This window comes from Ictidomys tridecemlineatus, chromosome 1, assembly GCF_052094955.1.
Source record: "Ictidomys tridecemlineatus isolate mIctTri1 chromosome 1, mIctTri1.hap1, whole genome shotgun sequence".
In the NCBI taxonomy this organism is placed as follows: Eukaryota; Metazoa; Chordata; class Mammalia; order Rodentia; family Sciuridae; genus Ictidomys; species Ictidomys tridecemlineatus.
In genome coordinates this window covers 133729838-133755044 of record NC_135477.1, presented here as the reverse complement: position 1 = coordinate 133755044, position 25207 = coordinate 133729838, and the positions used below count along the sequence as shown (strand labels likewise).

The 25207-nt window shown below is 40.0% G+C and overlaps 1 protein-coding gene across 3 annotated transcripts in view; it reads left to right on the top strand.

Moving 5' to 3' along the window:
- The window catches only part of Megf10 (multiple EGF like domains 10), a 171123-nt gene that overhangs the window by 108513 nt on the left and 37403 nt on the right, over window positions 1-25207 (top strand). For 2 of the 3 annotated variants that reach the window (XM_005324140.4, XM_078048094.1), the window contains exons 6-12: window positions 1872-2118; window positions 3641-3761; window positions 7467-7603; window positions 14028-14240; window positions 20861-21035; window positions 22409-22529; window positions 23361-23524. In XM_005324140.4, the coding sequence (XP_005324197.2) occupies window positions 1872-2118; window positions 3641-3761; window positions 7467-7603; window positions 14028-14240; window positions 20861-21035; window positions 22409-22529; window positions 23361-23524 (1178 nt within the window). The remainder of the gene's footprint in view (window positions 1-1871; window positions 2119-3640; window positions 3762-7466; window positions 7604-14027; window positions 14241-20860; window positions 21036-22408; window positions 22530-23360; window positions 23525-25207) is intronic. The other variant, XM_078048105.1, reaches the window with a different exon arrangement.

Below are 25207 nucleotides of genomic sequence, written 5' to 3'. Positions count from 1 at the left end.
TTTGGAAAATACGTAGAAGTACTGGAGTAACAGTATTTACTCTAGAAAAGAACAGGGTCAAGGTTACACTCATGCATCGGGAATAAGATCCTTTATGATACACACATTGGTGATTAACTGCGTCAACTCTATTGTGAGGAAGACGGGGGAAAAGATTACAAGATGGGATAATAGATTTGTCTTCATGGAAGGAAGATTTCCCCCATACTCTTAAGGATTGATGAACCAGGAAATGGGTTATAAAAGTCTATGGAATTTACTGTGGGGGACCTATTTTTTCCCTACTTGGGAAAGCTAAGAGGACCTAAAGGAACACACCATGTAACTTTTTTAAATATATATTTTTTCCTTTAAGATCTCAGATTAAAAGTGTTACAATTTAAAAACCAAGTTCTGTTTCCCTATCCAGAGGCAATAAAAGAAACAACTGATATGAATGACAATGGGCTTAAAGCTCATTTTGGAATTATTACCTAATCTTATTTAGTGAAAGAAGATTGTGAGTTCTTAGGTAATTGCTTTCTTGATCTGCTTTAGGTTCAATAATTCTCTCTCATTGTTTTAAATTGTGTTAAAGTGTGTTTATTAAAATACTAATGAGACCAAAGCCATACTGATTAAAAATAGAATTATTCATTTAAACCTTTTGATATTATGAAATCAAAGGTGTACTCTAGTATTGGAAGATGGATCCTGCAATTCTAAAGAGTTGTTTGCTGTGTATCTAGAGTTATTGTTTTAAAATAATAGTTCATTCTAGATCTGTTGAAGTTACAAAATTTTTATGGAATGAAATGACTTTTTAAATCATAAAACAATTTATCCTAAGAGCTCTAGATAGGGTGCCTTTCTTCTAGTGATTTTTATAGCATCTAATTAATAAATAAATGCAATGCTGGCTGGGCAATACATATTGAGTAGGTTTTGTTTATCAACTCCCTTTGTAATTTTTTAGAATATTTGCAACTGAGGTTTTCCCCCTTCCCCACTCCTCCTTTTGTGCTCATTGACTTTGTCTTGCAGCCTGTGTCTTACCTGTTTTTATTTTTATTTGCTGCCCATTTTCAGTTTCAGGTTTGTCCAAATTTTTTTTAGTAGGTCAGTTTAACTAAAGACATTAGCCCATTATTTTTCTGTTTCTTTGGAAGGTAGCTGGTTTACCCAATCACACACATGTTGACTGATACCTTGAAAGCAGATCTGCAGTTTCCTCCTTAGAGAAACCCAGAATGCAGCAGAGTCAGTCTGCTCCCCAGTAGCTGCCCTGCGTCCCTTCTCCTTCTTCACTGTCATCTTAAGGATCAGGCTCCCTCACTGATCTGAACTATTGCAGTTCTCCCTGCTCCATCTGTCTGCCTCTCATTGTTAGTCCCTTCCTGCCCTTTCTCCCATTTAGCAGGAAGCATATCTGTACCATCTCTCCAAGTTTAAATCCTTCATTACTGGTCGCTTTTACTCGAGATGCAATCCACATCCCAATCTAACGTGTATAAAAGCCACCATCTGAGATCAATCCCAGATGCCTGGCCAGCCTGCTCTCGATGCCACACCCCTAGCCTCCTCAGCTCATTCATTCATTACTCTAGCCACATCAAACTCCACGCTCTGGGTACAGGAAAAAGCCTGGGCAAAGAAGTGGTACTGGAAAATGTGATGATCCTTAAGCAATGGAGTGATAGGATGTAGCCCAATTGGTGCTAGGCATGTTTGTGCAACATTGTCATGAGTTGGTGCCGGGGCTCTGGTGCCCAGTTAAGGAATGGTGACAGGGTTAGCCAGTCATTCTCTCTAAGGAGAGGAAACTGTCTGCAGAGTTTGTCATGATCCACATCTGTTCTCTGATACCCTCCTCTGTTTTTCTCCAACCTCAGCCTGTGATGGTGATCATTGGGGGCCTCACTGCAGCAGCCGGTGCCAGTGCAAAAATAAGGCTCTGTGCAACCCCATCACAGGGGCCTGCCACTGTGCTGCAGGATTCCGGGGCTGGCGCTGTGAGGACCGCTGCGAGCAGGGCACCTATGGTAATGATTGTCACCAGAAATGCCAGTGCCAGAATGGAGCTACCTGCGATCATGTCACTGGGGAATGCCGTTGCTCACCGGGATACACTGGAGCCTTGTAAGTGACACACTGCTGAGCAGTGTGGCAGAACCCACCCACTCTCTCCATTCCTGCTGTGCCACCACTGTATTCCTTGTGCCTGGTTTCTCTTGCTGCCTGAATAGCTACTGACCAGTCTGGACTTCAGGCCTGGATAAGGAGATAACCAGTAGGTAATCCTGCTATTTGACTTTGAATGTCAGAGCTTAGTTAAAGTCCTAGGGCCAGCCAGCTTTCCAGCTTCCTTTTTGGTGAGGTGAAGAAGTTAGAATGGCAATATTTGTGAGAGATTGCAGCAGATTTGCATTTCTGCTCTGAATCTCTCAGAGAGAGAGATCTCTCAATCTAGTTGCATTCACTGGTGACTGGTGACTGTTACTGGTGACTGTTAGTGGTCCAGGTTGTTCTGCTCTTTGTGGCAATTAATTAGCTGGATAAGCTGGGTGGATTTATTATCTTACAAAAGAGCAAAGGAAAGGAGGACTTTCTGTTACAAATAGTTCATAATAAAAAGATTAACTTGGTTATTTAATACCCATGGAAACATGTTGCTTTGTGGATATAAAGATATATGTATCACATCCATGTAGAATAAATGCAAATACTTTATTTTTTTCTGGAGAACATTGAAACAATTAATTAACCTCCCATTACTTTCTTTATTTTGTGGGAAAGGCATTTTTCAGTTTGCTTCCATTAGCAAACAGAATAAGAGAATTTGCCACAAAAAAAGAAAAAAAAATGAGAGAGAAAAACCTTGTTTCCTTACTGAGAAAATTACACTTGTAAATCACCAAACCAAACACTTGGAAAAAATGCAGCTGATTAGGTAAATACTTCCTGCCAGCAGTGGCAATGTCTATGAAACAGGACTAAATAAAAAAAAAAAAAAACTGCAATATCCTGGAGAGCCCTGATTTTCAGAAGAATGGACGATCAGCTCACACTATTTAATTGGTAACATTGCTTTTATGGATTTTCATGAAGGTCACAGTTGAATAGGGGTGTGTGAAACTTGGAGTGGTTTCACAGGAGAGCAAAAAAGACAAAGGCTTGGAGAAGAAGGTCCTTATGACATAGGTTAAAGGATTGGACACTTGTCAGTCTGGAGAAGAGAAAGTTGAATATTGATTATGAACAATATGTGCACAAAGGGGGCGATTTGCAAATGTTTCTACGATCTTTGAGGTTAGAACAAACACACTAACAAAAGTAGACTTACCTGTAGTGCAAGTTCTTTGTAAGAGTTTTATGGACGGTTCCTGTCACCAATGCATGTTTGGCCATTTTACTTCCAGGTGCTCTCAGGTAGAACTGAACAGGTTTCATTAGAAAGTACCCCCAAACAAGAGAAGGACTGGGTGGCCCCTCAAAGATATATCAGCCAATATGATTAATGTTCTTGGAATTAATTAATGAATAATCATTGAATGGAGAAAGTTTGTAGGTTTTAGGTTCCTGGGTGCTGTTATGTCTGTGAACCTGAGGATGATGTGGTTGGGTAAATAATGGTGTCTTCTGTTATACTTTAATCCCTCAGCTGTGAAGATCTCTGTCCTCCTGGCAAACATGGCCCCCAGTGTGAGCAGAGATGCCCCTGTCAAAATGGAGGAGTGTGCCATCACGTCACTGGAGAATGCTCTTGCCCTTCTGGCTGGATGGTGAGCTTCCTTTCAACCCCCGCACCACTCCCCACAAAGTCACCTGATCCAGGACACTCAGGCAAACACCCTGTGGAGGACATTAGTTAGTGCAAAAGAAAGTAGCAATGATGGTTAAAGGTTCCAGAATTGAAATTACTTATTAATTTAAAAACTCAAATCCTTTAGTCCAGAGAAGGCAGAAGGTGATTTAGTCCTAGACTTGAAGCACATTAAGGATCCTTAGGGAAAAAAAATAGCAGCCATCTGTCCTGTATTTTCCCTAAGGATAAAAAGGAGACAAATACCTGGTCTCACACACGATAGCAAGAGCTGATAAACACTGGAGTTATTTAATAGTCATTTCCATAATTAGGTTTGTGGATTGCTGTTGTTCTTTGAGAACATTATTCTAAATGTTATGTGAGAAAGTGTTACATAATTTGGTTATGTAAGTCTGGAGACACCCAAGGGTAAAGCAAGTGTACCTCCAGTTACCAAGTACTGTAGAACTTCTCAGGGCCTTTGGTGTAATAATACAGGGGGAAGCTATGCTTCACGACACTTTCCAAACTTTGATCATGACCCTGTTTTCACATAGCAATTTCACAAGCTTAGTGCTAGGTGGAAGACACAACATCAGAGCATTGCCAATTAGACTCATCTGAGATCTGGAATAACATTTGTTCTCATCTCTATGGGGTGCTTTGTGCATATACCTGCTCGAAGGCAGAAGTATGAATGACCAATGTATGTTTCCTTCATTAATCATTGAGTAAGAAGAGCACTTTGCTTTCCTATTATTGACAAGGGTCCCAGAAGCTTGCAAAGATCTCAAGTGACTTCTTAATTGCCAGATCCACTGAGGACTCTTCTGTTCCCACCCTGCTTCACTTCTCAGAGCTTTGACTGGTGGATCACACGTCTTCCTTCCTTAACCTCTTCACCCTCCCCTTCCTGCTTCTCTTACTAATGATCTCTTAGTTCCCTTTCTTTTATATACCACTTATTTACAGCATTTCCTAGTTTTCAGTCTTATCTTTCTTCTGTTACTGTGAACACTCTCCAAAAATCTCATATAGACCCAAAACTTTAAAAATCAGATATTGATTTCCCCAGATCTTGATCTCCCTGCCCTGAGCCCAGATGTGTATTTGTCACTCTCGTGTTAGACACCTCAGGCTTGATAATTGGAAATTTTCTTTATTGTGGGCATAGGACAGAGAACTGGCAGTCTGCTCTCAAGGAAGGTCTTGGAGAGTTCAAAATGTCAAGGCCACGGGGGCAAGTATACATGGCTCTCAGACCCCAGGTGGGGTCAGAAATGGTGAATAGGCCAGACCATGTCTGATTCTAGAAGCTCAGGGTAGAGAAACTTCATAAGGAAATGAGTCAGAAGGAAGGGAGCTTTCACTGAGAGCCTGAGGATGAGGTGAAGAGGGAGCCCCTGGAGTAGTATGGGGCTCATTCCAGCCGGCCCTGCAAAGTTAATGAAAATAAACTCAAATTGGTCATGTGCCCATGAAGGCTTCCTTAAGGCTACTCCACCTCTAATTTTTAAAAAAATCTGAGTGAAACCCACCACTTTTTTCTCAGTTGTCCAAGGTAGAAATGCTAGATTATCTTTGGCTCCTCCTATTCTTTCATCTCCTGTATTTGGCCTTTTGCCAACACTGGTTCTTGGCGAGGGAAGGATTTTGCTGGAGCGTCAGTGTCCCAAGAGCTCTGTGGATGAGCAACTACAGGCATTCTGCTCCTAGGACTTTTGTGTAAATACTCTTTATGGGACTGCTTCATCTTGAAGAAGAAAAAATTGAATATTGATCATGAACAATATGTGCACAAAGGGCGCAATATTCAAATGTTTCTACATTTGGAGCTTTTTCTTTTCAGCTGGGGTGGTCTTGATGTGGGATAGTGGTAACCATAACCTTGCATTGTGTCCCACAGGTGAACAGGTGGGCCCTCTCTCAGGGTCCCCTCCAGCCTGCCCTCCACCACTTCCTCTAGGCTCTGGGCTGCCTCCCTTAACAACTTTCTTTGAACTCCTCTGTGTGTGGCTGGGCTTCCAACTTTATACTTTATTTGTTCTATCATTTTAGGTATCTTTCAAAGGTAAGCACATAACTCCTATTATCCCTACATACACATATATTTCAACTAATAAAAATAATGTCCCCCTTAAAGCTGCTGGCTCACATTAGTCCTTATTCATAAACAAGATTTCAACATCATCCCTGGAGCTTAACCATGATGGGTAGTGAGGATTAGGCCCAAGTGAGGATTTGCACCAGCACACCTGCTCACCGTGTGCAGACTCTCCACCCTCGGCAAGGTCCTTCAGTCATGTTTCCACCTTACACTAAGTATAGTGTGTTGTGTTAGAACAGAAGGATTAGAATGATTTTTACACCTGTCTGTGAACTAATTAGGGGTTGTGAACTTTTCTTTGATTTTCGGTGTTTAGCACTATGCTCAGCACATAGATGATTCTCAGTTAAGCACTAATTTGAATCATCTCTCAAAGGATTTTTCGGTTCCAAGTGTCTGTAGGAGAACTTTCCCTGTTTGTAGATAGCTAGAAACCACCAGAGGAGACTTAATTAGCACACCAACTGCCTTTGTGGGTAGCCAGTAGTTAGAGGAAATGTATTTTCTTATGCTATCCAGAATAAACATTTACAAAACCATCTGGTGTTTGCTAGGCTCCAATTTCAGAGTGTTCACAGTCTGCCTTTTTTTTTTTTTAAGAGAAAGAGAGAGGGCAAAGCAGCTTCTGACCATTAAAACCATTGAAAAATCCCTGTTATGGGAGATATGATATTAACTCTAATTATAACTACAATAAATACCCTCACTAGCTATAACCCCAGGAAATTAGGAGCTACAAGACCAAGTTTGTAGCTAAGTGGAGTATAAATATTAGAGTATTTCTTTGACTTCTCAGAATAGTATCTTACTCATATCCAAACAGATTTGGAATAAATACAAGGATTGTACTTGACAAGATGGATATTCTCTAGGGTAAGGAGAAATGTCCAATTTACTTTTCTCAATTTTTCTTCCTGGGAATAAGCTTTCCTATTGATCTTGGCTCAGAAGTACCCATTGAACCTACTGAAAATAAAAGCTTTTTTCTTCTGAAATAAATGCCAAGGTTCATTCCTGTGCAAGTATTTCTTATGCCATGTGGCTGTTAATTCAGGTACATAAAATTTCAGACTTATGTTTTGTTAGATTTTAAGAAATACAGCCGATGAGGATGTGTATTTTCTCTGGAACATATGGTAAAACATTTGGATATTCCATTTGCACCAGATGTTGCCTTTTATGTAACGGATGCTCAGTAAGTATTGTTGACTTATTGTGCATGTAAGACACAAGGAAGAACACTTAGGAGGATTTATAAATTCCTTAGGTTGTCATAATAATTTGACGTAACTTTATCTGAGGCTTCAGTTTTAAATATGGATTTTTCTTAGGATTACTATTCTGCTGTCTTACAATGTACCTGGAGATTTGAGCTTACCAAGTAAATAAGCCCACTTAAAATTTCTAACATTTATGAGATGATGATCAGTTTATGTGTTTTAATATTCTTTAATTTTCTTGCAGCCCAGTTCCTATCTCCTTCCTTCCCATTCTGTTTCTTCTCTTTCCTTCTCCCTCCTTCCATCCTTCTCTGGCTGGAAGCCCATTTAATTTTCCAAGTCTCTTTGAATACAGGGCACAGTGTGCGGTCAGCCTTGCCCTGAGGGTCGCTTTGGAAAGAACTGCTCCCAAGAATGTCAGTGCCACAACGGAGGGACATGTGATGCTGCCACAGGCCAATGTCATTGCAGTCCAGGATACACAGGGGAACGGTAAGGGACACTCTTGTACTTCTCCAGCTATTCATAATGGCATGGAGGAAAAGTTTGGAGTGTCTGGGAAGCATCTTTAGAACCATGTGTCTATAACTGTTACATAAGATTCCAGAAGCATCTGTTGAGTATTCATGTGTTTGAAAGATTTTATCCTAATTCAACATGCAGAAACTGAATCACAGTTAATGAACTGAAGATAATGGAGAAGATGGGCTTGGTGGCTCGTGACTATAATCCCAGTGACTCAGGAGGCTGAGGGAGGATGATCACAAGTTTGAGGTCAAACTCATCAACTTAGGGGGGACCCTGTTTCAAAATTAAAAGTAAAAAGGTTGCTCAGTGGTAAAGCACCCCTGGGATCAATCTCTAGTACGAGACAAGACAAAATAACAACAACAATGAAACCCAGAGAGAAATATCATGGAGAAAGGAGAGAGAGAGAGAGAGAGAGAGAGAGAGAGAGAGAGAGAGAGATCATAAAATATCAGCTATTCAGAACTCAAGATGAATGTGTTATCCTGAAAAATTGAGTGTTCAGGATGCCATTTACATTTTAAGTATTTTTGGATCAATTGATTTAAAAATGGGATGTATACTTAGGTACCTTTAAAGAGCATAAAGTTTACCTTTCTATGATATACCATTCTGTTAAGAATATTAGTCATCCTACTATGTGATACCATGTGGTGGTGATACAGTCAGACCCCTGGGACTCCAGGGTTCTCTGACCCACATGAAATAGGAGCAAGGGCTGGCTCAGGTGTTTCTTGCACCATGGTTTGTCATTTCCTGTGTAGGCGCTAAACTGTTACCTCAGGGTTTGCTCACCCTACTTCTGATTTGCTCTTGATCTGTTTTATCCTAGAAGACTGGGGACTCAAACTTACTGGATGTGTATGTAAATTGGAGAAAAGACTCGACAGGCAGAAGGGTATAATGATTAAGAACAAAAGGTTTTGGAACCTGGGTTTAGGCCAGTGTGTCCTTGGAAATGACTCTATTTGTAATGTTCGAGTCGTAATCATACTTTACCCTAAGGGTATCATAAGAATGAAATTAGAAGTTAGTACATTAAAGCCTTCAGGCCTCAGGACAGTCCTGCAGTTGATACAAATAGTTGTTGTTATAATTAAGTGATGTCTGTGAACTGTATAAAATTAGCTGTCATGGGTTTTGTGATGCCTGTGAATTAAAAATCCCTTTTGCCTCTTTTTTTCTAACATTCTATTTTATGACTTTTTTAATAAGTAGGGTTTATTTGTTTTTTTCTCCTTCCCACATACACCCTGAAATTTCTGATTAATATACTTCTAAGAACTGTATGATTTTTAAAATTCCAATTCAGTTTTTAATTGAATATTTCTAGATAAAGAAAAACACTTGTGAATGTTTACTTTATAATTTAGTCACCCTGCCAAACTTCTAAATTAATTTTAATGTTATTTTTAGTAAACACTAAAATTATTTAGTTGTACAATTCAGTCATCTGCAGATTAAGTTGACCTTTTTCAATATTTATAGTGATTCATTTCATTTTCTGGAATTATTGCATGAATTTGAACCTCTGAATTAGCATTGACAAATTGGGGTCAACTTGAGAATTCTCATCTTCTTCCTAATTTTACTGGAAATGGCTTCAGTGTAATTTGCATGTTTGCTATTGGTTGTTAGTAAATTGTCTTCTTTGTGCTTACATACTTTTTTTTCCCTTAGTCTCTATTTTTGTTAAGTATTTTTGCTAGTAGTATCAACCTAATTTTATTAAAAGCTTTTAAAAAATCTTTTGTTAGTATAAATTATATGTTTCCTTCAATTATTTGATGTTATGAATTATTGACATAGTTATTTTATAACATGTAATTGGTCTACTCAGAATGTTTTTTTGTGTGTGTGTGTGTGACCAACAGCCTAGTTCTAGGAAATATTTTAGGCAGATGAAGTTATTAGGTAATTTCTGGCCCTGGGTAACATTTTATTATAGAAAAATGAGGGAGGACACAAGACCAAGCTGAACCCTAAGTAATATTTTATGTCACATTTTTTGACCATTAAAAATTTGAATGTAACTATTTTATTGTCCTTTAAGGATTTAAATTTAAAATTAAAGACAAGCGAAAACAGTACACATACAAAACCAGTGAGCTCACACTCATTTGGAATATAAGGGAAGGAAGTAACAGTTAACTGTTAGGTAAATTTTAAAAGCAAGGAAGACAAAAGTTACAGAGAAAGGAATGATGATAGAGCTTGCTTCTTGAACTATTGCTCTTATAACTACTGTTTTCTAAGGCACCAAGGCTGATGATGGTGTGATTCCTGTTTTCAATGGCTACCCCCATCTGGGTTCTAGAGTGAACCTACATACCCACCACAATGACAACAAGCATATTTGTCATTGTGAAAGAAAAACAATGAGTGGGCTCTGGGGCAGTTTGTGGCAGGAGGTGTGGGGGAGGAGACCTCAGGGGGCTTGACTTGAGAAGTCAGTGTAACTTGACCACTGAGGTTAGGACAGATGGCTGCTGCTCCAGGGGCAGATCCCACCACAGGCAGTGGCCAGCAAAGCATTCTCAGGATGTGGGGACAGGCTCCTAGCCACAGGGAAGCGAAATACCGCCCAACAGGCACCTTGCAGTTGGTAGAGCTGCACGGGGCATACCCAAATGGAGGCTTTGGGGTTTGTGGAAAGGTCGGGAGGATATTGTGGTGAGGGAATGTCATGTGGGGGAGTCAATTAAGAGTGAAGGAGAGGATGTTTGCAGATCCTCTCGGAAGTTCTTCTGAAGATGTTAAGAAAGTGTGCCTCATGTTAATGGTTTTATCACAGAATTGCTCTGGGGCCTTTGATACCCTAGCAATCACATAGGCACATAATGGGTGCTTAGTAAGGATTGGATGGATGAAGGAATCTGAGATTCAATAGTGGACTCCGTTAAGGTAGAAGCCCAAGGCAGTTCTGCCAAGCCTGTTCCATTTGATCCTAAACATGAAGATAAATGTGGATGAAAGGAGGTAGTCAGACATGGAAGCCAGGCATCAGGGAAGGCAGCATTGGCCTTCAGTGGAGGAGCTCTTTCCTGTCACTATAACTATGGAAGAGTTGGCTCCTTCCCAGAGCTTTTGATGTTCTCCCAGAGCAGCAGTTCCAGATGTCAGAAAGGCAGGCAGCTGACCCTCTAAGTCTAGGTTAAACGAGGAACATGATTCTCTCACACTAAATGATGATTGGCCCAACTATTCTGGTCACTCTTAGGGAGGAGTGTGCTCAAAAGGACAAGGGAGGAAGGAGGATCTGCCACCCCTCACACAAACTTACTTCCTTCTTTTCAAGTTACAATGAGATGCGACATAATTATCAAAATGTCATTGAGACAAGTCTGTGATGCCACTGGTTTGGGAATTGGTGTCATGTTTTATTAGTGTACATCTACCGAGTGCTTATTCATCCTTCCCAATTTCAGGGCATTATTTGAGATAAATAAAAGTAGATATCAAAAATTTCTATATTTCTATTTTGGTCAGTATTTATTAGTTCTCTTTCATTTCTCTTAAGAAAATGTATTTCCCTTTTCATTGTTTCCTGAGAGAATTTTTCTTGTTCTGTTTGGGGCCACAAGAGCAGTATGAAGGCCTTAAAACATGTTGAGCTTAAGATAAAGGAACCATTCAGAAATGCTACTCCATGATGATGTTTATTTTCATGATGAAAAAAGTCCCATATACATGTATAGGATTATTATACTGTACCCTTTGATTTGGTGCAATTAAAATAGTAAGCTTTTAAAAGATGGAAAATGTCTACTTCTAGAAAGACCTCCCGCCATCTTGGCGTGGTTGATGGCCTGAGTATTATTAACAGATGCTGACACAAGTACAGACTGATGAAAAAAGAACCAAGTTGACATGATGGCTGCTTTCGAAAGTAAAATTCAAATGACTGTGTTATGTATTTATAATACAAATTACTAGCGTGTTTAATTACAGAATGAAAACATAAATATGGGTCAGAACCTGTTATTATGCATTTTGTTTTCCCAGAGAAAAGGAAATCTCTGCCAAGATATGATAAATTATGCACACTGGTTCCCTGTAATTTGGTGGCAGATACTTTTCAGGCTTTCTATCTTTACCACTTTCAACCACTTCTAGAACAGTGCTTTTTTTTTAAACAAAGATGGAGTCACGCAGATAATCCAAAACTTAATAAATTTTGGTTTGTCTTCAAATCCATGTAAGAAGAGAAAGCAATATTATTTCACATTGTTTATCTTTCTCCTTTTGTTACTGACTTGCAAGGAAATAAAAACCAACAGGTTGTCAAGTTGTTTTGCCAGCTTTCAGTGGAAACCCTGGTGGGGTCACAGCATTGAATCTCAATATTTCTTTCTTTACAGTTTATATCTTTAAGGAATAAACTAGATGACTTGGCTCATTAAAATTCCTTACATGTTAAAAATAATGAGAACCTTTTGAAAGCCTGGAGCAGTGGCGCACACATAGAATCCCAGCCGCTTGGGAGGCTGAGACGGAGAATCACAAGTTCAAAGCCAGCCTTGGCAATTTAGCGAGATCCTTAGCAATTTAGTGAAATCCTGTCTCTAGGTGAAAAATAAAAAGGGCGAGGGATGTGACTGAGTGGTTGAGCACCCCTGGGTTCAATCCCCAGTACAAGAAAAAACAAAACAAAAAAAATCTTTGGTCTAAAAATAGGTGTACTCATGTGTAACTCTAAAGAATACATTGGATTTTACGCCAAGTGTTAGCTCAGTTTCTCCAGAACTTCTCTAATGGTCTAGGAGTGAAGACTTTAACTGTTGACAGGTGAACCTAAAGATGTCTAGAACCAACAAAGCCAAACTTACAAGAGGAGGCCCTTTTCCTTGTCTCCATCACATTCAATATATGCTAGAGCCAGAGGTAACCAGAGAATTCCCAACATTTGTCCTCTGCTCTGAGAATTGTGGTTCTAGCAATCATACCCTGTTCAGGATATGCAAAACCTTGTAAAAAGGCTGTTTTGAGAATGTTTTTTTTTACTGTTTCTTTCCAGCATTCTGGAATTTGTTGTCATGGTTTGTTGCTTGCATTATACAGATCTGAAAAATGCAATGCTGACCTACATTTTGACTCTGGGTCTGGCATGACTTGAGAGCCACATGGGAAGTGGCTGCTGAGACAAAGTGTACCCTCCTTGTGGTGAATGCTCAGCTAGATGAAACCCTGTCTCCCTCTCCCTTGGCAGAGAGCTCTCCTTCTGTTGTGGAGAGCCCCGTCACCGTCACCTCATCTTGCCAAGAGGAAACTTGGCTAACCCAAGAGCCACTGGCACTTTCTGTGGAGCAGAGATGAATAATTTTCTCTTTTCTGTCATGGTTTCCTCCAGCAACTCAGCTTCCCATCTCACTCACCTTACCTACAGTGAGTCCTTCCACCAGGATGGAGCTCCAATGCCATTAAACAAACAAACAAACAAACAATGAAGTAAAGTTTTGAGGTCTGATATTTTTTCCTTGACCTTTGGCAGCCCTTCTTCATAACAGAGGACAATATTCCACTTGCCAAGAATATGGTTAGGAAACTCCAAGCCTCCGTATGATCTCCTGGCTGGGCTTCCCAGGTTGGAATAGAGGACACCTGAGCTCAGAATCCCCCAAACTTAAAAAGGGCATCCTCATGAGTTATTTAGCTTTCTAAATGAGATACAGTGATTCAACTTTAAAGAGAGTGGAGACATGGTTCAGGTTAAAAATTAATTTCTTTTTTTTTTCTACATGGAAAGCCAAGAGAATTAAAATTTACTATCAAATTTGCTACCAAGTTTCCCCCCCCCCCCGCCCCTTTGGAACAGGGGCCGCATGCTTTTAAATTTCTTAATTATAGACTGTGAATAACATTTGGGCGATTGCTTTTCTCCCTTTTTTGGTACCTACTAACGCACTATGTATGCCTTTGGCAAGCATTAAGTATGAAATTTGCTTCATGTCCTGAGCTCATCATTTTATTTTGCTTTGGTTAATTTCTTCGTTCAACAGTCAAACTGTTGTCACTACTGTGTGGCCAAGTAATCCACCTCAATGTTTTTCTACCTATAATGGGAGAATTGCTATATGATAAGAAGTTCAAAAAGCAATTTTAATTTTTACATCATATAACCATTTTGAATAGATACTCCCCCTGCCCACCCCAGTACTGGAATCAAACCCAGAGGCACTATACCACTGAACTACATCCCCAATGCATTTTCAAATTTGAGACAGGGTCTCGCTCAATTGCTGAGGCTGGCCTTGAATTTGCAATCCTTTTGTCTCAGCCTTCAGAGTTGCTGGGATTACAGTGGTGTGCTTCTGCACCATGAGACAACTCGTTTATTTTCACCTGGCATTGACTAGTCTATCTACTGTCCCCATTTCTTGCTTGATAGGTGTCAGGACGAGTGCCCTGTTGGAACCTATGGGGTTCGCTGTGCTGAGACCTGCCGGTGTGTCAATGGAGGGAAGTGTTACCATGTGAGTGGCGCATGCCTCTGTGAAGCCGGCTTTGCTGGTGAGCTCTGTGAGGCTCGCCTGTGTCCAGAGGGGCTCTATGGCATTAAATGTGACAAGCGATGTCCCTGCCATCTGGACAACACTCACAGGTGAGTGTTGGCTGCCCCTGGAAGAATGTGTCCTCCCAAAGTTTTAAATTCAGTTGTCCAGGATTTGGAAACAGGGATTGATAGAGTTTGGCACCCTAAGACCTTTCCTGCCTCTGGGTTGTCCTGGGTAGGAATTAACAAATCCAAGGAGAACGTTTTCACTTAGTGATTGATGACTCATGTCAGAAGTACTAAAATTGTTAGATGGCCATTGGTTGACATTAAATTCTTTTATCTATTAATGGCCCCTGGCAAAAATTAAATTTGCTGAGATTAGTCGAACTCTTCCCTGAGAGAGGGATTCTGTGACATGCCTTTAGAAGCAAAGATTCAGGGGAGGAACAAGGGCTTATGCCAAGGTTAGGATGTAAAAGATCGTAAAACCATTCTCAGTGCAACATCTTTTACTTGACAACAAGTCTGTGCAAGCAAAAGGGGCTACAGAGAGGAAGTGGGAAGGTAGAAATATTTTGCAAGTATTTCACATTTGGTTGTCACCTGGGAAATACCTTTTCAGGATTGATTACTTTAACACAGAACCCACAGGGGTCTGTTAGCTCAAAACTCTCTTGAAGAATTTGAGAACAGGAAACCACAAACCCACCCACCCTACTGTTTCTAGTCTGCCCCTGAAAATATCTCCCCACCAATTCTCTTCTTTTTCTTCCTCTAAGGACCAGAAACACATAACTTAGAATTTGGGGCCTTATTTGCAGACTTCTGGAAAAGCTGCATGTGACTGGATGTTACTAGAATTACTTTTATTTGCATTCAGCCCAGATATTGCTTCATTTATACAACTGAAGATAACTCATGGCTGCATGGAATCCCAAAAGCACAAGAGTTAAAAGTAAACAGAAACGTGGACAGTCTCTCTTCCTTAATCCGTTGTTAGGAACCAAAAACAAAAACCAAGCAATAACAACAACAAAACAACAACAACAACAAAACCCTTGTAGTGTGTGTGTGTGTGTGTGTGTGTGTGTGTGTTTATGGTGGAATATGTTTAAGTGTGACATATCAAAGAATTGTATTCTTAATGTGATTCAAGTAACTTTTTTGTAAGCCGAGTTAGTCAACTTCTGGTTTTGCTCATTGGAAAATGTTGTCATTCTTTACATGACAGGCTTAGGTAAACATTTGGGAGGGTAAAAGTGAATAATCTCTGAAAGGTTTTATTTGTTTTTCAACTATAATATCTAAGAAGGTAGTTGGATTAAAGAAAAGTGATAAGTTTGAGTTCCTTTCCTACAGTATGAGATTTGTTGCAGTGAGAGGTAAGTGTCCTGTAGTATTAGCCAAGAGCATTGTCCATTGTGCTTTGCTGTATGTAGATACAGCTGAAGCACATAGAACAATAAACCTATAGAAAGAAAGAGCTCTGCTATGAGAACAGTTGGATAAACCGAGATAATATTGATAGTGGCAAGATGCAGGTGGAGAGTTATTTGATTGATGCTAATCCTGTGATAATTGTGACACAGGTCATGTGTAACTAAGTATGTTTGCTTTAACAAAGTGTGTGAGATTATCTACAATCATATAGATCAAACAACATGAAAATCTGTCTAATAATGTGTATAAAATAGAAGATTTTAAAAGTCTATTATTTCCCTAAATCATGAAAGCTGTTTTTGAAGATTAGCTTTTACATATTTCTATTAAGACACATTGAATATTGATTATATCGTTCTATTTTTTTGAACTCACAGTTGTAGCCATTCGTTAATTCTTATATCTTGACTATTCATTAGTTCTTTTTCTTGTGGTTCTAGGGATTTAACAAAGGGTCTCACACCATGCTAGGCAAGCACTCTTCCACAGAGCTATATCTTGAGCCCTTGCTAATTCCTTGTATGTTGAACTTCCATTTAAAATTCTTGGAAACACAAGTTCCCTTCAAACCAAAGGCATGAAATTCTTGTTTTAATTGAAAGTCTAACTTGTTCACTTACCACTTAATCAAGCAAGCTGAGCTGTGCTGTTACATAATTCATGATATATATTTATCCTAAAGCCTTTCATTATAATTATTGAGAAAAACTAATGCAATTTAAATTAATAGTTTACATTGTTTTTAGGTAAATTTTTATTTCTATGAATCTACATATTGATATATATTGTGGCCATATATTTGGGTAGGGGTTTGTTTGTATTGATTAGCTTTTGCTGCATCGTAAAAAAACAAACTCCCTAAACTTAGCACAAAACAGCATTTGCTGATGATTTTCTGATTGGATATTTGGACTGAGCTCAGCTTTGTGGTTCTTCTGCTGGTCCCCCTGCAGCTGGCAGGTTGACTGGAAGCTGATTGGTCCTGGATATTCTTACTCACATGTGTGGCATTTGGCTGGGTGATTGCAGTGACTGATCCACATATCTCCAGCATCTAGCAGGCTAGCCTGGGCTTTTCTACATCATGACTGGCTTCTAAAAACAGCACTAGACAGGGCAAGCACCAACATGCAAACATATTTCAAGCCTTGGTTTTGTCATGTTTGCTAATGTTTGTTTATAAGACAAAGCAAGTCCAAACTCAACAGGCTCCACCTCTTGATGGGAGAAGTTACAAAGAATTTGTAACTATTTTTATTTTACAATCAATTATAAAACTGAAATGACTTTGAATGCATTTATAACCAATATTGCTACTTTTAATTTTAGTACTATTGTTGAACCTGAAGACATTTCACTGTAACTTTTCAACTTAAAACTAACTTTTGTGGTGGAAATGATTTTTAACAATAAAATAAAATTTGATATTTAATCAAAAGCCTTGTGGGATATGTATATTAGCTCTTGTTAATAAGGATATTCAATAGCCATTGGCAATCAGGATGTGCCTCTTAGTAAATGCCACTTAATTGCCATTGCCTTTGAGCATTAATAACATCTAAGGAAGTGAATTAAAGGAAGTTCAATGACTCATTCTGTTTAAGCCAGGATTATACAGTCTAATACTAGGACTGTTGCTATAATTTAGCTATTAAATTGAAAACTTACTAGAAAATGTGTATTAAGTTATATCTGTATATGAAATGACAAATATTCCCTTATGTGTATAATCCTATTTTTATATACGCAAAGCAATCTGTTCTTTAGATGGAAAACAGATATTGAGTGTATCACCCTTCAACCTCTAGTCTGCTGCTCCTACATAAACACGTAAATCTCATTACCAATTAAGCTGCCTGCATGAGAACACATCAAATGCCTCCAAAGTGCTCTGGCTTCCTACATCTAATTACAAATTGCAGAATACTAATTTTGGTGTCAATCAATCTGAGAACCAGTGTGCTGCATTCCTACTCACTGGGGGGCATTGAATATCAATTTCTCTGTCTGCCTCTCTCTCAGTTCAATTCTCTGTCCCCAGATTATCTATTTTGTTTAATATTTATGCCTAAGTTGTGAATGTAAACCAATGTTTCTTACCAAAAATGTCCCTTTTTGTAGTATAAGGTAAACTACCTAATCCATCACTTGAAATATTTTCTGTTCCTCTTTTTAAATGTAGGGCGTTATTGAAGTAAATTTAAATATGACTGTGTTTGCTTGCAGGGGCTGATGACCTCTTATCAGTGCAAAAGCCAGAACTTTAGCTATTGTCTTTTATATCTAGTTCCCCCATGCAGGCTGCTAGTGAACTTGCTTTCTTTGGTATAAAAACCGACAAACCTGAGTTTAAATTTGATTCTGTCACTACCTGTTCGAACAAATCTTACACTTTCTAGTCCTCTATTTCCTTGTTTATAAAATGAGATCATGCATTATGTCCCTGGAGAAAAGATGTGTCTGAAGGAGGATCCAAGGAGTTCCTGGAGAAAAGGAGAAACTTGACTTAGGGCCAGGGTGGTTCTTGCCATTCCCGACAAGAAAGAATTCAGCATGGGCCAGTCAAAGGCATAGACAGAGCTTTCTTTAGGACAGTAGACACATATTTAAGGGAGAATGAGAACAATCTCAAGAGATACCTTTTGGGTAAAGTTAGGAATACATATTCAAAGGAGAATGCAGATCCATCTGCAGAGGAAGAGACAGCAACCCACTGGTGTGAGTGTTCACATCTATAGAGTTGCTAGGAGCTGGTTTAGAGGTGACGCCAGGGAAGAGCTTTACAATTTCACACCAGTTTTCCCTGTTTTTGCAGATTGCCCTCATATTACCAAGGCATGTCACTCAGGAGTTGCAGGTGTTTATAGGCCCTATCTGAATTTCAGTGATTCATGGGCACTTCCGTTGAGACCCAGTCTCTCTCTCACTCTTTCTTCCCAAATGATTATTTCAGTCATGAGGATGGGATTAAATAATGCACATGGAGTGTTTATCAGAGTGGCACCCATTCAGAGCTCCATAAATAGTAGCTGCTGGTCTGTGCATTCACATATAGTATCATCAGAGATACCACAGAAGTGTGTTCTACAATAAGTAGCAATTCCTTTTAATACTAACTTTAGGGGAAGCCTCAATTTATATGCAGGTACATTGATTATTATTTAGCATTGCTCAATGGCAGAGATGTCAGAGAGGAGCAGATCTGTGTCTGAAAGTTAGATCTGGAGTCAGATCTGCTATACATCAACTGTCATTTTCATTTATTCACTCAGACTTTATGGTACGCTGAGGACAGGGAGAAAAGTAGACTGAATTCTTGCCCTCATAGAACCCATATTGTAGAGGGGAAGGAAGTTGTAAAAGTAAACATAAGATTACAAATTGTGAAAAAGGGAGATGAAGAGAAAGATCAGAGTGCAATAAAAGAGAAGAACCAGAGGGACTTCATTAAAATTTTGGGTGGTGGTGGGGGGGGGTGATGATGGTTGGAGCAGACCTCTCTGAAGAAGAGATGTGTAAGCTGAACCTGGCAAGACAAGATGGAGAGAGATAGGCAAAGAGTAGGGAAATTCCTTTCCAGCAAAACAGACTAGCCCATGGGAGGCCCTTAAGTTGACAATGCTTGATGCTTTTATAAGCTAAAAGGAACCTAGTGTGGTCAAACATAGTAATAAAGAGGGAACAATGATGAAAGGAGAGGAGGAGAAGAGACAGTGGCCTGATGCTGAGTGTCACGGGCTATATTTAGGGGACTATGTATCTGTTTTGACAGGACGGGATATAAGTATGAGCTCCCTATTCACTCTTTAAAATGTCCTGGTTTAAACAATAATTAAATAGTGACACTAGCTGTATTAAACCATGTGGATCTTGTTCTAAGTGAAACTTCGAAGGGTTTTCAGGAGAATGACATGTTTTCCTGTTTAGGGAATGAGTCTGTGTGCAGCAGGGAGAAAGGATATTGGGCTGATGAGAAGCTGGGGAGGTCTGGCACTGGCATGGAGTAGAATAGTGACATTAAAGAGGAAGAGATGTGGATAGATTCAAAATGCATTTTGGCGTTGGGATGGATAAGTTCCAGTGATGAACTTTTTCTGCTCCCAAGAATGCATCTCAATTACAGAATTGCATTTGAATGTTTCTTTAGGCCATATTTTATGAGGATGTTTATGATGGATGCCCAGGTTTATGCCTATGGGCCTTTAGTTGAAGGGGGGGTCTAAAATTTAAACAAATTTCTGAAATTTAGGATGAAACCATCCAACCTATATGCTTTTTCTGAAGAAGGAGGAGGAGGAGGAAGAGAAGAAGGAGGAGGAGGAGGAGGAGGAGAAAAATAAACGTAGAACATGAGATTATGGGTTGTGGCTGAGACCCTTGTTTGAAAGATGAGTCATTGGGCCAGGGGAGGTTATGTGCCTTCACTGAGGTTACTGAGGCAGTGCAAGAAGTGGAATTACATCCTCAGCCTTCACCCCTTCTAGGCCATCATTCTTTCCAGGAGTAGAGAGTCCATGAGCAGTCCTGTGATGAGAGGTCATTAAGCAAATTCTGGATGCCACTCAGGACTTTGCAGTTTGCCTCAGTTAAAGGGAGGGCCTGAGTTCCGTCAAGGGGAGGAAGATCATCTTTGAACAGGCTTCCAGTTGTCCATAGAGCTAGTGTGACTATTAAGGTTTTCCTCTGGGGGGAAGCACATGTGTTTTGGTCCAGTGTGCCACAGACTGCCCTATTGTGTCAGACTCACATCCACGTGCATCTTAGCACAGCTGATGTGTCCATTTGCTCTGGAGCAGCAGCTGGCCGCCTGGCCGGGCAATGTGGCTGCTGTTTCAGGTAGCAACAGCTGCTCTGCTATCAGGTAGAGGAAGCTGAGTGGAAAAACAGATTCACAAGGCCACGGTTTCTGGAGATCCTTGGACTTCACACTGGTTAACTGATGAGGTATTGTCATTGGGATGGAGTTCTTCAGTGTTTCTCATAGAGATGGCTTCTTATTGAATTGTTGTGTTCTGTTTTAGAAACTTTAAAGAATTTCAGATGAACAGATGGAGTTGTAATAGTCATCATTCCAGAGCATGATGTTGATTTCATACATTTCTGCAGTATCAATTAGGTTTCAGCCAATTAATTACATCACTCCAAGCCTGGGAATGAAGTTTAAATTAGTGTGTATAGAATTACCCACACATCCTTTAGTGATCATGGCTAAAGCAACATTTGCATGGGCCTTGGGTGTCATGTTTACCCCAGAGTGATTTGTTTCTTTTATCCACGTCTTTCAGCTGTCACCCCATGTCTGGAGAGTGTGCCTGCAAGCCGGGTTGGTCGGGACTCTACTGTAATGAGACATGCTCTCCTGGATTCTACGGGGAAGCTTGCCAACAAATCTGCAGCTGCCAAAATGGGGCTGACTGTGACAGTGTGACTGGAAAGTGCACCTGTGCCCCAGGATTCAAAGTGAGTGACTTGGGCTCTAGAGGCAGGAGAAGAGGGATGTGGAGCATAACAACAGCATGATTTGTACAACCTGCTGTAAAGAACAGTGAATGTGCTCCAGTCATTCACATCATGAATAAGAAGAGAATAAGGATAAAGTATGAATAGGGACATAAGTAATGACCTTGGGATGATGATGGGAAAGCCAGCAAAACTCTCAACATGTCATTAATATTTAATATATGAATATACCAGGAAATATAATGCATTATAATTATTCATTAATTATTTTGCTGTGCTTTTATAGGCAACAAAGAAGTTTCTTTTCCAAGTAGATTAGTTATTATTGTTGACAGTTATTCTTTTAATTCAATGAAATTTGAAGACACAACATACATCAAGTTATCATTTATTATGTATTAACATTCTTTTTTTTCTATTTTTTTTATTTGTTTTAATTAGTTACACATGACAGTACAATGATCTTGAATGTATTAACATTCTTTAGTTAGTTGCATATAGTAGTTAGGTTCCTTTTTCCTTTGAGAACCAAGACTCTACAAATATACCTGTATGCTAACACAGCAGAATTTTGTCTATAGTTTCTAGGGTTTCTTACCTATAGTTTAGGGATCTTTGTTTTAAAGGAAAATGTGTTGTTTGGAATTATTTCCTCCCATTTTAAAGAAGAGAACATGGGACTGTGACGAATGTTTATGGTATTCCTGAACTCATCATGTGGAACTGGCAGGTCATGCAGTCACAGAACTGAAAAGATCTTTTCAGGGTTTGCTAACCTATGTCCCAATTCTTTGAGCCCTTAATTAGCCTTAAGAGTCCCTCCTTTATTTTAATTTTTTTTAAAGATATGCCCTTCAGTCACCTTGGTAGTAAACCAATTCTGTGTTTAATGCTGGCAGATAAATTGAATTGCCCTGCTAGTTGAGTGTGTTCTATTTCTTTGTTTCACCCACTACAAACATTACATATTATACAAGGATGTCTAGGAAGCATTGGGAATAATGGATAGTTCATATTTATGCTTGTATATTTACTAGTGGTAATTTAACAGCTACAATTTGTTTTTATTTATCGACTTGTCTGAGCAAGGACAAAAGGTTTATTTTTTAGTTATGCTCTGAAGGCAAACCTCATGAAAGCAGCAGACTTTGGATCCCATTTAATATTCTATCCTAAACAGAGCACCAATCATATTACCCTTGCATCTCTAAAATTTATATAGTGGTGACATTATAGCAACTTTTAAAAAATGCAATGTGTTAAAATTAGAAAGGAAGCATAATTAGCACCACCATGATATACTTTTGTTTATTTGTGTTGTCCTGATTTCAGTCAGCAAAATTGCCTGCCTTTTGCTATTTGTGCCTGTTTAGGGAAGTGACTGCTCTACCCCGTGCCGGCAGGGCACCTATGGGATAAACTGTTCCTCTCGATGTGGCTGTAAGAACGATGCTGTCTGTTCTCCTGTGGATGGGTCTTGTACTTGCAAGGCAGGTAAGAGTGGGTGAATGAGTTTGTTTTTTTTTTTAAATTTAATCCTGGTCCTGTTATCATCTAAAGTCATGGGATAGAAATCTTGAAGAGGGTTCTAGCTGTAGTTGCATCAAAATTCAGTGGCTGACCTCAGCAAGCCCCTCATCCCTTGTAGGTCTAACGCCTTCATGAGTCAATGAAAAGAGGCTTACATTAGATGGTCTCTGAAATTGCTGCCAGCTTTAGAAGTCTGCGAGTCTTTGCTTTGGGCAAGAGTAAACAAGCAGACGTGTGTCTGTGTCCCAAAATTGACTGACCTGGAATCATGACAAGAAATGCAGCCAAGCACAGATTCTATGTGAGGCCCAGAACGTGTCCATCCGTAGATGGAGCCAGGATCTTGGATACACATTGTTCATGGTTAATGGGAACCCGCTTCAAAGATGGGGTTGTTTTTTTTTTTTTTTTTAATTTTTTCCAAGCACAAACTTTCCTCTTCACCCACATAGTTTCTGATCTGAATGAAATTCAGCTTCCACAGTGGGCATCACTGCATGTCAAAGGAGCTCCACTCCATAGCTCTTCTCCAGTGGCTCAGTGGCGCTCCTCCGTGTTGGCATCCTTGACAGGTCACATGGCACACACGGATGTTTGGGTCCTCAGGGGTGCCTTTTGTTCCTTTCTGATGGAGGACTTCTGTAGCAGAGCCATGGCTCGGTATGGCTGGGGCTGGGGCGGAGAGGCACTGTGATGCATCTGCAAGATGCTTCTGGAGGGAAACTTGGCTCGGAAAGTCACCACAAGTCCCTGCTGCCTTTGTTTCCTCATTGCTCTGGCGTTCTTGTTGTGCAGGCTGGCACGGGGTGGACTGCTCCATCAGCTGCCCCAGTGGCACCTGGGGCTATGGCTGTAACTTAACATGCCAGTGTCTCAACGGGGGAGCCTGCAACACCCTGGATGGGACCTGCACGTGTGCACCTGGATGGCACGGGGAGAAATGTGAACTCCCCTGTCAGGTATGCCAGCCCTGCCTGGGAACTCCTGGGAGGAGCTGATGCCAAAGGGTTGGCTTCTATCTGCAGTTTTCCTGATTTAAATTGGCTGAATGTGGACCGACCTTCAGTAATTATTAGAAGAATCAAAGTGTTTGCATTCAAATTGGACATAGGATTGGGAAAAGATAGGAAAGACAATTGGTTAGGTAGACTGTATGAGAATTCTTTCTTCTTTTCTCTTATCTGCACCCTGTTTTCCCACTCTTACACAAAGAATTTTCTCTTAAAACACTCATCTCATGGTGGCAGCCAGTTACCCTGGTCAAACACCCAGTGTATGCTTGTCATTCTCCAAATATTTTGTTTGCATTATAATGGAAATCCCTTAGCCTTTGGGATGAGAAGTGACAGGGGGGCTGAAAAGGGGTGGTGACTGGCGTCACAGAAATGCTCATTGAAGTGATGAAAGAAGGCTTGGAAAAGGCATGGTTGAATGTAAATATCTCTGTGGTTGCAAGAATCTCCTGAGATTTTCCAAGTTCAACATTCACTCCACTTCATTCCCTTGACCTACTTTGAAGATGTGCATCATTAGAAATTATATCCTCCCCGGCTGACAGAGGGTGCAGATGGGAAGCGTTTTCTGTAGTAACCTGCCGATTTCTTTCTTCCCAAAGCACTTGGCTGGTTCCTTTCCCTGGCTTCCATCACTCTTTCTTCCTGTCACGATTCTTTTCTCCTGAGCCATTAAGCATTCTCTCAGTGGTGTGTGTTCTCTGCCTCCAGGACATCATCAGATGGCAAGATAACAATGTGACCCCTTGAACTGGGCCCCTTGAGAAGGGACTTCCACGGAGGCTCTTCTCTCTCTGGGCTTCCTCCTCATTAAGTCCAACCCACTTCCCAAAGTAGAGAGGATTCCCAGCCTGAGCTTTTCCTGCTCTACAAAGCCCCAGGACAGAGTTAAGTTAGCTTTGCTGATTCTCAGAACAATAAACAAATGATCAGTACTTAGAAACAGGCTGGAAGGTCACCCACGTTGGCTTGTGGACGAAGCAAAGCCCCAGGCACAACCTTGTCTTTTTTTTTTTTGGATGTTAGATGCATTAGTAAATTAGAGAAGGCTGATAGTTTAGGGGTTCATCACATCGTAGAGCTAAATCCTATGTAGCTTTATCAAATATTAGTGGGGCCTAAAAAAGGGTTTAGTTTGTTAGTTTAACCAGTTCTAAACAAATGATTATGCCATCTAACACCCACTGACTGTTCATGCTGGTTCTCATGTTCCCCTCTGGTGACAGTGTGTGCTCTCTGTTTTCTTTAGTGCCTGTGTGGTATGGGGAGGTTTGTAGCATCTTCCCTCAGTTCCCAGGTATAGAAGTGAAAGAGCAAGGTTTTCCCTGCAAATGCAAAGCTTTCCATTTTTTCCCCCATAAATGAAATGATCATGTTCACCAAGAGTCTCATCTCTGTTGGGTTTCCCACACCAACACACATTTACGAACCCATCTAACTGCAATGGGAAGAGGAGGAAGGTGTGCCATCACCACCTTAGGACTTTAAATTAGAATATTTCATGTGGTGTTGACTTTTTATTGGAAAAGAGGATATTAGACAAAAGTAACAAAAGATTTTTATTTTTCTATACCATGCATCTCATTGACAACTTAGGGAAATAAATGTAATGCAATTAGAACTATAATT